An 11,300-nucleotide genomic window follows, 5' to 3' on the forward strand; every position below is an offset into this window, starting at 1 on the left:
GCTCTCGCGAGACCGAGCGGGGCGGGGGCGGGCCGCGCCAGGCGCCATTTTAGAAAGAGTTGCTGCTGCGTGAGGCTGCCCGCGCCCGGGGAGCCGAGCGCCCTTCCTCAGCGCCTCCCCTCCGCCGTGCCGCCAGGCAGGTATCGCTGCTCCTCCCCGCCAAGGCGGGACAGGTTCTCCTCCTTTAAACCTGAAGGAGGGAGAGACAAACGCAGGCTGCCAGCTTTTCTCCAGTCAACAACGGGTTCTGACAGAGGCTGCCAACCGCAGACCCGTGGTCATCTAAATCATCTTTTGAGCCAACGCTGTTGCATTAGGAGAATCCTGCTGTCACCTGTGGATCAAACATGGTCATGCTCCCTTGCAGAAATAGCAGTTCCAGAAGACCAAGTCTAACAGGTAGAGCCCCTGTGTCAGTCATATGCAAGATTGTTAACACTATTCCTAAGACCATGCAAAAGTCTCTTTCGGTACTAATTTTCATTATTACCTTCCTTTTTGTGCACATAATTAATTTAGGATTAAAACCGAGCAGAAGTCTTCCTGTATCAGAAGAGTGAAAACAGGGAGTCACTCTAGTCAAATTGATCTTAACAATCACAAAGCACACAAAGTCCTGTCTTCTCAGTAGCCTACTGTATCAATGACTGTAGTCAATGTAGTGGATGCCTCAAAATTGCATACGATGTCTTGAGATGAGACTGAGGATTAAAAAGGCTGTCATATTTTGAATTTTGTTGTCAATATTGTCAGGTTACACATCAGGAACAGGAAAAAAGTTGACTGCAGAAACAGAAAATCAGTAACTATGTATTGGGGTGTTTCAGCAGCAACACCAACTTATTTTGATGGTTTCCTGAATTTGAATTTTTACTTTATCAGGAATACTTTGCTTTTAAGCCTTGCTCAAGATACACATACTGTATTATCCACAAGACTTAAAAAAAAAATACTGTGAATGAAATGTTCTTTACAAACACAAATTTAAAGTGTCTTAATATGGGTTTGTATTAAGTTAAACAATTACTTGAACAATATTTTTTAGACTGTTGCAAATTTACAGTCAAGTACATCTTTTGCAAAACTGTATACAAGTTGGTACATGCAAAATAGACAGGTATTAGGCACATTACCAAAGCCAAGTCTCAAAGATTAGGAATCGGGTTACCTAAGTGCAAAAGATCACAGACATTATGCTGCAATCCTTAAGAAGGCAGTCACACAGTCTCGTATCTCATTCAATTCAACAGATTAATTTTAACATCTTTTTGAAGCCCCATGCCTTGTTTACTGTAATTATTCAGCACACTTTGAAGTCAGAAAACACTGAAGTACAAAGAAAAGTTACAGTTCTCCATCTCTTGGTCTTTAAGACTGCAAGTCTTTCTTGATTTGTGTTCTTTATATTTGTAGCTCCCAGCCTTTTCTGCAAGGCAGGACATAGTCTCCCCAATGGCAGACACTGGTTTTGTAATGTGCCTTTCTGTATGTCCAACTGACTGCATAGCATGCAGCACAGGTAGAGATTACAAAATCTCTGGAAAAAGATGGCAGCAGGGAACAAGTTACTAGTTTTCCACAAGTGGTCTCGCAGGCCTCAGCTTATTTCTTAAACATACCTGCTTTAAATTGAGTTTATAGCGCTTGGTCAAAGGTAGTAATGAATAGGCAGAATAGGCAATTTAGTGCCTGTTCATATTTCATATCTAAGTTATGAACAGGTTTTTCTTACGGAATTTTCTATAAAACTCATCAACGTATTATCTGAATACTTGGAACAATTTGTGGACATAGTGTTGTATTCCCTTACTTTACAGATAAGAAGGTGAAAGATTGTGGTAAAAGTTCCATGAAGTGTGGGAGCTCTGTTTCAGGCAAGAGACCATTTTATTCCCCACCCCTTGCCAAATGCTGTATGTTGTTTTGCATTACATCTATTCACAGCATTATTCCAGATGCAACTGAAGAAAATGGGATATTCTGCCCTTTGTCAGGTTAGATCCCAGGTGCTCAAGATGGGCATCCAGGAAACAAATCTGTGAGAAGGTTGGTGTGAGACTTAGATGCAGGGAAAGACAAGAATCTAGTTTTTTCAGGACAGAATTAATCTTAAACTCTGACTATGCAACATTGAGAAATTTTTACAAAAAAATAAACAAGTCCATCAGCAGTAACTTATTTCACCATGCAGTCACAACTCATCCCCACAGAACTCCAGCTTGAATACTTAATATCATTAAAAACAAAAAGGGCAGCGCCTATTAGCAAAACTGAGCTCCACTGCTCCGAAACCATTAAGCGCTAGTCTGAGAGCCTGGAGTACGAGACTCCAGGCCCAATTACTGCTACGTTTCAACGGTCTTGTTTGCCCTTTTAATTCAGTTCTGAGAGACCTGTTCCATAAATCTGTATGATTGCTATACCCACGAATACAGATGTTTAACGAAGCAAGCTGTGGTTAAATAGAAGGCATTTTTAGAATAGTTAAACAATAATTTATAACAACTCTGTATCTTAGTTCACTTGTCCGCTTTCTGACATGAAAGCTATACAAGGAGTACAGCATAGTTCCTTCTCTGAACCAGCACACCTAGGAAGGATAACGAATTGACTAGATCACTTAGGAGTGCGGTCAGGCTGCTGCTGAGGTGAACTTCAAGGGAGAGGGAGACAAGGAATGAAATTAAAGCCAACTGCACAAAACTAAAGTCAATTTTCCCAAATATATTAAGAGTTTAGGATTCTTCCGATTATAATAAATTCTGTTAAGTCCTACATCTGTGTTGCTTGCATAATTTTGCTTAAATAAAGAGCTGCAGCATCAGATTTTTAAAAATAAATTCAAAGTCATAACCATGCATCACTGACGCTAATCAACAGCACTTACGGGAGCAAACTTATTTGTGCACCATAAAAGCAAGTTTACTAAATAAACATAACCATACTTGTTTTTGCTGTGCTGTCATTGCTGACTGGTTTGGATATGAATCCTACCAAAGATGCAGACTTCAGAGCGTTGCCATAGCTCAGCGCTAAGTTTTCCGAGGCTTTCTTGGCCAGCGACAAGATAGGAGCAGACCACCTGGCTTCTTCCGTCTTCTCCTTTTCCTCGTTTTTCAACTCAGTCGCGTTAGGGATCTGTTTTTTGTCAACAATCTCAAAGTCTTCCTGTATTTCCGCGGCAGACGCCGTGCAGCTCTCCCCTTCAGCCATCTTTAACGTGTCATATGACACTAGTCATGAGCAATCGAGTCGGCGGCCCCACGCCCTGCCTGCCCGCCTCCCGCCTGCAGGCTGGGGGGCAGGTGCCGAAGAGCCAGCCCAACGGTTTCAAAGCAGCTGCGTGCGTAAGCGGGACTGTAAGACAAGCCTTTCCAGACCTGAGCAGTTTGCTTGACGTTCTGAGTTAAAGACTCGGGGGGCGGGGGGTGGAAGATGAAGAAGGAGTTTACTTTTAAACAAGTTATGAAAGTAACAAAAATACGCTTTACAGGTTTTTGTGGCTATCTATGTTCCCAAACATCATTTTCAATTAGAAAATTTGTAGTATCTTTTGAAATCCCAGGTTTTTGCAGTTAAGTTGTGACAACTTAAAGAGCTCTTTATTATTCTGCCTGTAATTCAAGTCATCGTAACTTGATTAAAATGGTGGATTGGTATGACAAGTTCACTGTTTTGAAAAGTGCTTGCTCGCATCACTGACATTACAAAATAACTGTAGTCAGAAAGTCTGCTTCATTAATATATTTGGGCTGTGTTTGGTAGAAAAGATTTACCATGAAGGGGAACTGAAATTACCCTAGTATGAAACTTTGACCTTACTAGGTGTCTCAAATATTGATGTAGCCTACTAATGCATGGCTTATTACCCATTTTTCCATCCAGCAACTGTGTGTGCTTGAGATACATCACTCATTTAGTCTTGAGATAGTAGATGCTGCACATTAGCTTTTTTGCTACATAAAGGAAAGGTTTTTTGGTTAAGAAATGTGAGAAGGAGGAGGGAATAGGAGAGCTGAAGATCAATTTCAGTAGTCTTGCAGCAAAATAAATCTCCAGGTCTGTATCTTATTTGTTCTCCTACTATAAGCTACTTTAAGATTGATTCTGTCCTCTTGGCTTCTCAGACATTGAAAATTTGACAACTTTTGTTCCACAAATCACAGGGAACCTCATATTTTTCTTGAGAATTCAGAGATCAGCAGCCTCTTATTCACCCATGATTCATATGAGCTAAGTAGAGGCTTTAAGCTACTTTTGCTAAAAGGTTATAGAGATAAGTTTTACTCCATCTTCTGGGCTCCAGCAGTATTGGCTGTGTTTATAAGGAAGTAGTATCTAATAGCTTTGTAGGTTGCTATCTTGCAGTTGACCGTATGAATATACCTCTGTTTGACTTGAGTAAGACTTGACATTGATTTTCTGCCTTGTACTATCTACCCAATACTAGACTCAGGGCAATATTGGCTAGAGAAGCAAAGCAGAATTCTAAGCATTGAAATAACTCTTCTTTTTCAATACATCTGAAGAAAAGGGCATAAAAGTTTTGTGACTGTGAAAATAAGAGCAAACCAAGACTCCTATTTACCTCTCAGTATGGTGCTCCCATAACGTAACGATGCATCACACTCCCCTGTACAGCCTTATGGTTAGCTACTTTGTAAAAATAGTAAGTGAAACTACCACATAGCCTGTGATCATCTTTTCTTATGTTACTATTAAAGAAACATTTGATCATTTTATTTCAGGTGTCTGCTGAGATCAAATAGGAAACTTTATACTGTGCATAAGAAATTTGCTAAAATTGTTTTGCTACACAGCCACATGATTTAATTGTGCTTCACTTATTACTATTTGGTCAAAATGACTTAAATGTTATGAAGTCAGCCACTGAATGCATTAAATGCCCTCTTTCCTCACACTTCTTTTTATTTTAAAGCAAGCAAGAAGTCTTGTAACATTGTAAGTGAGCCCTAAGTTAAAGAGGTTTGTTTTGTTTACAAAGTACAGTTTCCTAAGGAGTCATTTGGGGCAGCCAAGGAGGATGTAGTTTATACAGGATACAGCTTTAAGAATATTTGAAAAAAAAGAAAAAAAAAAGTGATGTTACTTTGATTTCAACTCACAGATTTGTCAAGGAGGGGCACTATGCATGAATAACACTATTTACTTTTAGCTCTGAAGGTGGGCTCATTTTTATTTCTGTCTTCTGCAGATGATGATATTTCACCACTGTAGTCTCTTTACAGACCACTAGTCCAGCTCTTGCTACTCACGTGAAGATGAACAGTGTTTTCTCTTGAAAAGCCCATTAGGCGGCTTGTCTAGGTCTGCCAGAGTACGTAAATGTAAATTGTGTGTAATCACAAAAATAGAATTTTTGAGACTTAAAATTGTTAGGGCTCGCTGAAAAGTTAGTCAGGAAGCTAAGTGACCCACTTACTACTTTTTGCTTTTCCTAACCACAGAAATCAACAAGATGCTTCTAAAGAAAAAGTATCATTATGAAGCTGTCTGAGCTAAGTGAAACTCAGTTCCTTTTTCATGCAGGTCTCGCATGGCCTTGTTGAGTTTTACTGTCCCAACAGAGGGGGAAAAAAAAATCACATTTGAAATATTTAAATAACGGTGAATTTAAAGTATAGAAATAGATTATTCCTGAAGGACTCCTATTTTAATCAGGAAACTTTACATTTAAGACAAAAGTCTTGCTAGCCAAAATGGAAGATAGTTAATTTTACAATAGGAGAAGCTATATTATTTGCAGTCAGTGATATTGAAAGGAATATTAATTTTCATGCATTAATTTGCATTAATTAACATTAATTTTCAAGACAGTTTCTTTGGTTAATTCCTCTTTATCTCAGATTTACTGGTTTTGGGGGTAATGGTTTAAGAAACTTTTTTTGCCACTTAACATTTCAAGTGAATCATACACTTAAAATATTTCAAATCAGCAAAAATGCCTCTGTATGCTAAAGGGTGAACTTTCATGATTAGCTGTCAGTTATACCTTGTATTTCTATAACATCTTCTGTCAGCAAAACATAGATTGCTTTACAAATGAGCTAGTCAAGTTTTTGACCTTTAAAAGGCTAATAGTAATAAATACCAGTGTACCTGTAGTTGGAATAACATAACCCACCCCCAGTGTGTTGTGTGTTTAACAGCATATTATAGAAAATTCACAGAGCAATACAAGTCGCAGTATTTAGTGAGAAGAATTCAGTGGTTGCTGAGCCGAGCTGGATCCACCAAGTTCTGAGCAACCACTTTGTGCCAGCATGATGACAATAAGCTTATACATGTATGTAATGCAACTATCAAAAGTCATCTTCCAGTGATTACAGTGGTGTCAAATACCAATAAAAGGTTCCCTGCTTGCGTTGTACTATTCCCTCCCTCCCCATTCCTCAAACCACTAAATCATTCTTCCCTTTGTGCACTGGGGTAAGTGAATGCCAGCTGAGGAAAAACAGTATTAGAAGATGATAACATGTTTCCTTTAGGAAGTCATCAAAAAAAACAACCCCAAACCAAAACCAACCCCTCAAAAAATTCCACAGCAGTGAGTGAATTCCCCCATTATAACAGTGATTAAGTTATTAGAAACAATAGTTTTAGCTGTTGTTCTACTGCTAGTGCAGCTAATTAGCTAACATCCTTTCTAATCACTTCTAATCAAAGAGTGATTTTTAAAAGACAAGATGATTTCCAGTTGTGTCATCACACCTGTATTGAGTCAAAGCAATCATTACTCTCTTTTTTTTTAAACCACAGCTTTATGCTCCTCGATCCTAATGTACCAGCTAGTGCCATCCTTGAAAAAAATCCTCGTTACTACTGAAGGAATCAGCTGTTTGAAACTCATTTCACAGGTCATTAGAGTCCCTGAGACAAAATGGAAATAGTATTAGCTGGAAATGTGTGTCATTGTAGTAAATAAAGGAAAAGATAGAGTAGAATATTGAAGAGAAACTTGCATTAAGATATTGGCATGGAACCAAAAGAACAGCAACAGAACCCAGTATATATTTAAATCAGCCAGTTAATACTCACCAAATACTCACCAGGTATTTATTAATTGACAGTCTGAGGAAAAGTGTAGTATATGTATTGTTCTACTCTGAACTATTGCCTGCTTTTTAGGGAAAAAAAAAAGCTTTTAATAGTATAGTGGACTGGAATGTGGAATATCAGAAAGCAGGTAAAAACAACACACCGATTTTCCTTTTTGTTATTTAACACGTTATTTGTTGGTACTGTAAAAAGAGAGGCAGCAAGCAGAACTTCCCACTAGGTGGCACTACGACACTACTTTATTCATCGGGCAGCATCTAGCATCCAGCAAGGACACACTGAGAGCAAATATGACGTTGTGGAGCTACCTGGGAAAAAACAAATAGCTCACAAGGTGTCACCTTCCCAGCAGGTGCTCTAAATGCCAGATTTTTGTGCCAGCCTTAAAATACCACGTGGATTTTAGAGAAGATCTTTAAGTGGCCTTCTGTTGGGAACAGAACTGAGCAACAGCACAACAATGCCCCTTTAAAAGCTTTACTTTCTTGGAACAAAGTTTTTAAAATTGGAAAAGAAACAAGCTAAGATGCTTACCAGAGCAACTCCTGAAGTTGTAGTGCTCTGTGGTATAAGCTGTGCTAATAGACACCATTTGGGGAAAAGGAAGTATTTGCTTGGCTAACTTTTATAGGAGGTTCAACTTGTGACTGTTGACTATGTGTCCAGGAATATTCTCTAATGCAATCCTAGCTGTTAATGAATTCAAGGTCATTTACCAGTTTGAGAGTTTCATGTGGGATTATGAAATGTTTAGCGTTTTACAAAAGATTTTCGTCTGTTAAAAGTTGTTACATAATGTTCCAAGCACTTTACAAGAGTCGGGAAGTTTGGATGAATGGTATAATTTGGTCTAGTCTACAGACCAAATCAGAAATCAGAGCACATCTGTTTGAATAGTGTAATTTATAGACTTCATGACCTGTGTGGTTTTGGGCTACATTTTTCATGACTTACCTGTTTTGGTTTTTTTTTCTCGGCTCTTACTAGCTTGGCTTTTTTCTACTATTGCATTGCAGACAATTTGGGACCAAGTGTAATTTTGAAGGTTTCATAAAACTGGTGTAAATTGACTGGACTGAGGGGCGTAGGGTCAAAGGAATTATGTATGTGATTACAGGCTGAATCCTAGGAAGATATGAATGTACTATCTTTGAAATGTGCTGACATTTTTGCTACTTAATACAGTTTTCATCTAACACACATGAAAATACTTACATGTGACTTAATTAGCTGAAGAAATGATCTCATATCATTCTGTTAATGTGATAGAAATGTTGCAAATTGCAGAAGAAAATGTTGTTAGATATTATATGGTAAGCCAATGAAATACATTATATAGTCCCTAGACAAGTCTAGAAAAATACCTTTATGCTACCCAAAAACATTGTTAGTTATTTTAGTTGTATATTTTAAAAGAAAATATTGGAAGTTCATCAAAAATTTAATCTACTATCCATGAAGGTTGAAAAAAAATTCAGACTTCTACTTAAGAGAGAATTCCCTCCCCACTCCAGTAACATGGCATGATTTGCTAAATCATGGCTACAAAAAATTGTGAGACGACCACTGTATCTGTGGTGAGTGATTCCCAGTATTTTTTTTCTGCCAAGTACCCTTTTGGCATCCAGCTAGACTTCCAGGTTTCTCTCCTTCCCTTCCTGCCCAACCACAGACACAAGTTTGGTTGTTCAGTCATTTTCTGAAAAGCTTTGTAAATTTGCAAGTTCACTGGATGCAACAGAAATGTATGCAAAATTATTTTAAAGTTGCTAAATAATGGTATTGTAAGAATGGTGAAGTTCTAGAGGAGTTTAAATGTTTGCAAAGTGCACGTCAGATAATAGAGTGTTTTGCTGCACCAGGAAAAAAGAGAAGTTAGGCAAAGGATATTAAGTTTCCTACAACTTATTTAAGTGGTAAGTTTCTTCTTCAATAGGAATACTAAAAGAATCTTTTCCATTTAAGATACTAAAGAACATTTAGGTGCTTGCATACAATTCTTTTGACACTGTGCTTGTGCACCTGAGGGCAGAATGTGGCACAAACTGGCTAAGTCTTCTCCACAAATAATTAAGGTCTTATAACTGAGTCACACCTGTAAGGTGCAGTAAACGGTTGAAAAAGATTGCAACAGGTGATGTGAGAAGTGCAATTTCCTGACTTTTTTGTTGAATTAATTTTCTGAGTTTTCTGATTGCTTTGTGAATGACACTGCATACTAATTAGTAAGATATCTAGAGAGCCTAAACCAAAAGTGAAGTCAATAAATCTTTAGCTAGATTTTTTGTTTTGTTTTAAACAGAAACAATATCTTCTCTCTATCCTTTCCTTTCTTTCCTCAGAGCTTTTGTCCTTGCAGAGCTGTAACCAATAGCTGGTTTGCCACACTTAAGGACAACTCCCAGACACTTCGATTCAATAGGAAATTTTATGGGGGAAAAAGGAAAAAAATTAACTAGGTGTTTTACAGATGCGCAAAAGCACCTTAGTTATTGACAGAATCAAAGGGAAATCTAAGCTTTTAGATAATGCAAGTATGTAGCTCAGTCAGCTTCACTGTTTCTCTGTTACCAGTTCCCCTCACATTACAAGTTAGGCTAATTTCTTTTAAGGCCCTTCCATGCTTCAAGAGTAAGATGGAAACTTGAGTAGGCAGGTTAGATGTTAACAGTGAGATTGGTTAGTGATCTCTCACCAACAATCCTTTAGAAATATCTTCGCTACTCCATTTGAGGTAATTAATCATATGTAAGCATCTCACCTTTGGAAACAGAACTGAAAAACGTAGGACACTAGTGGCTCAAGTGGTTTAAACTAATCTAAGTTGGGCCACTGGAGTGCTGCTGTTCTCCTTTTCCTCCAGCTGTGCGTTCCTATTTCCTTGCAACAGCACTGCTCCCCATCTGACCTCTTGATAAGCCAATCAAAGGTACGATCAACAGGAAATTAAGACTGCTCGCTAGCAGCCTAAGGCGACCTAACTGCTGGCTGCCCTGCTGCTATCTCTTGCCTCTGGCCAAACCCTTTCCCCGACTCCCTTGGTCATTGGGTTGCTGAGCCACTTCAGTGCAGTGGGTTGGCAGAAAACTCATACAACAAAAGTGGATAGTTTTTCTGCTGATTTAATGCACTGAAACAGCTCATATTTTCCAAATTGTGTGTTGGAAGAATTGCTCACTATATGGATGTCCTGTTCAACCCCCAGTTTTCTGCCTGCCCCGAGTTCTTCGCAGAGACTCCACATGGCAGATTAGCAAAGCGGATGACAGACTTACTACTGGAGTGCTTTATCTTAAACATCCTTCTTTCCATCTTTTGTAAATCATAGGGGCTCCTGGCATCATACCAGCAGTAAATGTATAGGGGAAAAAGGACCAGAATTAGAAAGAGGAATCATTGCCTTGGTAAATCCCAAAAGCTTCTAGTAACCAATGGATTAGGGATTTTGTGATTAAGAGTTACATCTGAAGTAGCCATCTTTAGGTAAGGACAATAAAGACAAAACATGATCTGAGTGTAGACTGAGGGCTTGTATGCCCAAAAGCAAAACCTCCCCAGAATCCTTCAAATGATTATTCTTTCAAATTTGATCCTCAATTTTTACTGTTCCTGACTTATACTTTTAACCTTGAATGCTGGCGATATTGTCATATGGGCATATGTAACTTCCTTCCTTAAATCTTGAGAAACAGAGCAACCAAGAAAGCATTACAAATTTTTCAGCTAGAAAAAAAATAGAAGGGTCCAATAATGCTAAATACATTTAGTGTGCTACAGGTGGCATTAACTAGAACTGCATACCATGGCAAATTTCTGTTGACACCTCACCTCATGTAACTATCTCACATGATCAAGAGAGTTCCTTGTTATACAGAAGACCTCCTTCTCAGGGGTGAACTTTAAAAGCACACAAAGATGAAAGTTACAGAATTTATCAAATGGTGAAAGAGCCATAATTTATAACAACTAGGGTGGCAATAAAGAAGCGTAATAATGGCTTCAGTGCAATGAAGTAGAGAACATTAATCTTTCTAGGTGAAACTTGTTTAAAATTTCGAGCTGTGTGAAAGGAAGAGACCTCTAATTGAATTGCCACTTTGTGCAAGTGGGGAGACAAAGACACCTCCGGTAGACGGCTGTGTTTTGTTAACAGGGAGTAGTAATTGGCATCCAGCTGTTAAGATACAGTGTCTTGCCATCTTTCCTTTTCCTCTTTGTTC

At 38.5% G+C, this 11,300-nt stretch overlaps 1 protein-coding gene across 1 annotated transcript in view; it reads right to left on the minus strand.

The window, feature by feature from the left end:
- Positions 1 to 3,226, minus strand: part of RUFY1 (RUN and FYVE domain containing 1) — a 17,153-nt gene extending 13,927 nt beyond the window's left edge. The window contains exon 1 of the mRNA XM_009322759.1: positions 2,941 to 3,226. Within this exon, the coding sequence (XP_009321034.1) occupies positions 2,941 to 3,213 (273 nt within the window). The 5' untranslated portion in view covers positions 3,214 to 3,226. The remainder of the gene's footprint in view (positions 1 to 2,940) is intronic.
- Between the last annotated feature and the right edge of the window lie 8,074 nt (positions 3,227 to 11,300).

This window comes from Pygoscelis adeliae, unplaced genomic scaffold, assembly GCF_000699105.1.
Source record: "Pygoscelis adeliae isolate BGI_AS28 unplaced genomic scaffold, ASM69910v1 Scaffold34, whole genome shotgun sequence".
NCBI lineage: Eukaryota > Metazoa > Chordata > Aves > Sphenisciformes > Spheniscidae > Pygoscelis > Pygoscelis adeliae.